The sequence below is a fragment of the Pan paniscus genome, chromosome 6, assembly GCF_029289425.2.
Source record: "Pan paniscus chromosome 6, NHGRI_mPanPan1-v2.0_pri, whole genome shotgun sequence".
Lineage (NCBI taxonomy): Eukaryota > Metazoa > Chordata > Mammalia > Primates > Hominidae > Pan > Pan paniscus.
In genome coordinates, this window is record NC_073255.2 from 79,378,487 (window position 1) to 79,382,344 (window position 3,858).

The following is a 3,858-nucleotide window of genomic DNA, read 5'->3' on the forward strand; positions in this document are numbered from 1 at the left end:
AGAGAAGTTACTGTTCAACCAATAATTAGATACTTCACTAACATATTTTGAATAAGTAAGGATGCACTAAATGATTTCCAAAAGTAAATAAATGAGAAATCTTATTACCAATATGAGGTTATTAAGAATATACTTCAAAAAGAAAAAAATTAAAATGAAGTTCAAGAAATCAAAATGAAATGCAAGAAACTGCAAACATACTGGGCTATGAAATCATGGTGGACAATGAACTAAAGGATCCATCAAGTCTTTGGCAGCATCAGTTTCCAAATGATTTACATAAAATAACAGTGTTTGCAATGAAATAAAATATCAAATCCTCTGATACTTGAATAATTTAACTGATGTTAGAATCTCCTTTTCAGATAATTATTTTCATAGAAAAAATATACAATACTTCTGTCTCATCATTTGCAGAATATCAGTTATCCTTTTTTCAGACCTTATTAGCACCAAAGGGCTCACAGTGGCATAGGCCCTGGTCACAAGCCTCTGGACACCCAGGACGACTGGGTCATATGTTGATATCAGGATTGAGTAGGATGAGAGACTCAAATCCATCTGGTACATGACCACAAAGAAACTCACCAACAGCAAGATGGTCTCTGTGGCCTTTTTCTGGAGAAACTCTTGGGGAGAGTCTGGTGCTGTGAAGGTGCTGGGATCACCACTGATGCCTGCACAAGAGAGTCACCATGTATGCACTGGAGAGCAGCATAATTCCCACAAAGGACACATCTCTGGATAATGAGAGAGTAAGAAAAATAAGGTGGCTGATGATGACTTCCTTGGGGAAATGAGGCAGTATTTATTGAGTGTCAGAAAACTGGTGTGAGTCGTATTGGAAGAAACCACAGTGTAGAAGATTATGTAACTACTGCAGGACAAACTGAAGGACCATAAGAAGACAAGAACATGTGAAATGTGATTTGTGAATTTATATTTAAACCTCACCAACCAGGAGGTCCTGGGGCTGATGATGATGGCCTGGAGCATGCTCAGGAGGCAGGTGATGCAGATGGAGAGTCCCTCATCACCCCGCTCACCTAGAAATGCATCTTACACTTGAAGTCATCTTGAAAATGAAGGGACTTAAAAAGGTCTCGAGACACCAAGAACGCAATGGTGAGCAGCATCATGATGTGGACGAGGTCCAAGTGACTGGTGGTCAGGTCAGTGAGCTTGAGATCCAGAAGGAGCGTCATGATACAAGAGAAAAAGAGGAGGATGTTGGTGGAGACTCCAACATCAGCTTGGGCAAAGAAGGCACTTTTGAATGATAACGTTAAGTGGAAACTGGTCATTTTAATGGCAAATAGGAAATATTTTATGTAGCTGAAGAAAACAACCAATAGAACTTCCATCATCAATGTTACTTCAAATTCAAAATTATCACCGTCATTATCATTTTAAATCCATTCATTCATTTTGATTAATGTTGATCATCACATATAAATTCTTAAACATCCAGCCTGATCATTATATGATCAACCAAATCAACATAGTTGAGCGAACACGCACACATTCACAGTCACCCCTGTAGAGGGCGCACATTATCTGTACTCCTATAGTACCAAGGACACACTTTTTTAGTAAGCATTTAGTTTTCACTTTTTGCATTCCTTCATTTAGTTTTCACCACCCAGAACTGTGACATGGTGAATCATGGGTGACATGGGTATGAATCATGGGTGTTTGTAGAACTGAAGTAGATTTTGTGCTAATGGAAAAAGCAATCACCAGAAGTATTTTGGAAAAAAATAATGCATTGAGTGGCTGTCATATCACATCAGTCTGACATCATGCTGAATATCACATTCATGCATGCAACGTTTCATGTATCCTATAAAAGTTATATAACAGACACATAGCAGAAGGTGTTCTTTTCAGATAGTTTTGTGATAGCAAAAAAAAAAAAAAAAATCTCCCTATTAGCAATTAGTATAATAGGATTAAACGTAGTTTTATTATGGTCCTCTACTAAAATCTTCTTAATGTGAAGTATATTGAAAGTCTTGGGAGCGCGCCGGGCCGGCCCCGCGGTGGGGTCGCTCGGGGACGCACGCGGGTGGACTAGGAGACCGAGCCCAGGCGCCCATGACCCGGGCCGCGACAGCCGAGCCGGGCCGCGTGTCTCCCGCCTCGCCCGCGCGCAGCACGGCGGGCCTGCCGCGCGCCTTCCTGCAGAGCCTGCGCACCCTGTTAGACATCCTGGACGACTGGCAGCGCGGCTGCGTGCACCTGCGAGAGATCCAGTCCCGCTGGGTCGAAGCGCGGGAGCTGCCAAGCGGGGTGCTGGAGGGCCTGAGCCAGGTGACCCCAGCCAGCGGCTACCTAACCTTCCAGCGCTTCGTGGCCGGCCTACGCACCTCGCTGCTGAGAGCCGACGGCAGCACCCCGGACCAGGCGCCGCCGCCGCCGCCGCCGCCGCCGCCGCCATCTCCGCCTCCGCCTCCGCCCCCGCAGCGCCTGGTGTTTGCACCGGCGGACGATCTGCTGACGGTCCTGGAGAGGAAGCCCCTGTCCCTGGGCGTTCGCGCCCCTCTGGCCTGTCCCAGCGGCGCGGGCCGCAGCCGGGAGCAGCTGTACGCTCCCGCCGAGGCGGCGCAGTGCCCCGCGGGGCCCGAGCGGTTCCAGAGCGCTGCGCTGGAACGGAGACCCGGCGCGGACGCAGGTGCAGCGGCCTGCAGCGCCTTGGAGGCGGATTCAGGGGATGCCCGGCGGACCCCTGTGCCCGAGGGGAACACCGGAGGCACACCATCACCAGCGGCGTGGACTGCGGCCTGCTGAAGCAGATGAAGGAGCTGGAGCAGGAGAAGGAGGTGCTGCTGCAGGGTTTGGAGATGATGGCGCAGGGCCGCGATTGGTACCAGCAGCAGCTGCAACAAGTGCAGGAGCGCCAGTGCCGCCTGGGCCAGAGCAGAGCCAGCGCCGACTTTGGGGCCGTGGGGAGCCCTCGCCCACTGGGACGGCTACTGCCCAAGGTACAGGAGGTGGCCCGGTGGCTGGGGGAGCTGCTGGCTGAGGCCTGTGCCGGTCGGGCCCTGCCCACATCCTCCTCCGGGCCCCCTTGCTCTGCCCTGACGTCCACCTCGTCCCCGGGCTGGCAGCAGCAGATCATCCTCATGCTGAAGGAGCAGAACCGATTCCTCACCCAGGAGGTGACCGAGAAGAGTGAGCGCATCACGCAGCTGGAGCAGGAGAAGTCGGCGCTCATTAAGCAGCTATTTGAGGCCCGCGCCCTGAGCCAGCAGGATGGGGGTCCTCTGGACTCCACCTTTATCTTTCCCGTGTGGGCTGAGCCGGCCCCCCCAGGGCCGGCCTGGCACTCAGCCCTTCGAGGGCGGGCGCTTCGTCGCACCCAACCTCTCTGGCTGGAGACCCCCGGCAGGCCCAGGCAGTTCAGGAGTGGGCGCCTTCCTGCCCGCCTTGCCATCCGGGCTCCCCAGGCCTGTCCCCGGCTGGCCCCCACATCGAGCCCTTGACTCGGTTTCGGCTTCCGGTGCTGACATGGGCTGGGGCTCTCTTGAGTCCACATAGTCCGCAGCTACTACTGCCGCTGTCAGCGGACAGTGGGGGACCCCTCCACGAGTTACCAGATACCTGGTTTCCAGCGGTGCTGCTTTGGGTCCCATCTCCAGGGAAAAGAACTGCTCACGCCAGGCTGCACTTCCACCAAAGGCCAGCAGAGGGCGCGTGGCAGCTCGGATGCGGCGCTGAGGCTGCGCCCGAGACCTGCGGGTCCAAGGGCAGCTTCCCCCACCCCCGCCCGCCTCAACCAGGGCACCAGGACAAAGTGGCTGTCGCTCGGACGGGAGCAGATGGAGGGGGTGGGGATGGCCTCTAAGCGGGGGATGC

The 3,858-nt window shown here is 53.3% G+C and overlaps 1 protein-coding gene across 1 annotated transcript; it reads left to right on the forward strand.

Annotated features, from left to right (window-relative positions):
• The first annotated feature begins 1,961 nt into the window (after nt 1–1,961).
• On the forward strand, nt 1,962–3,553 carry LOC103785456 (suppressor APC domain-containing protein 2-like). The gene is given in 2 exon segments (XM_034965433.1): nt 1,962–2,728; nt 2,731–3,553. Coding segments are annotated over 2 exon segments (1,386 nt in total). The 5' UTR covers nt 1,962–2,097; the 3' UTR covers nt 3,486–3,553.
• The last annotated feature ends 305 nt before the right edge of the window (nt 3,554–3,858 follow it).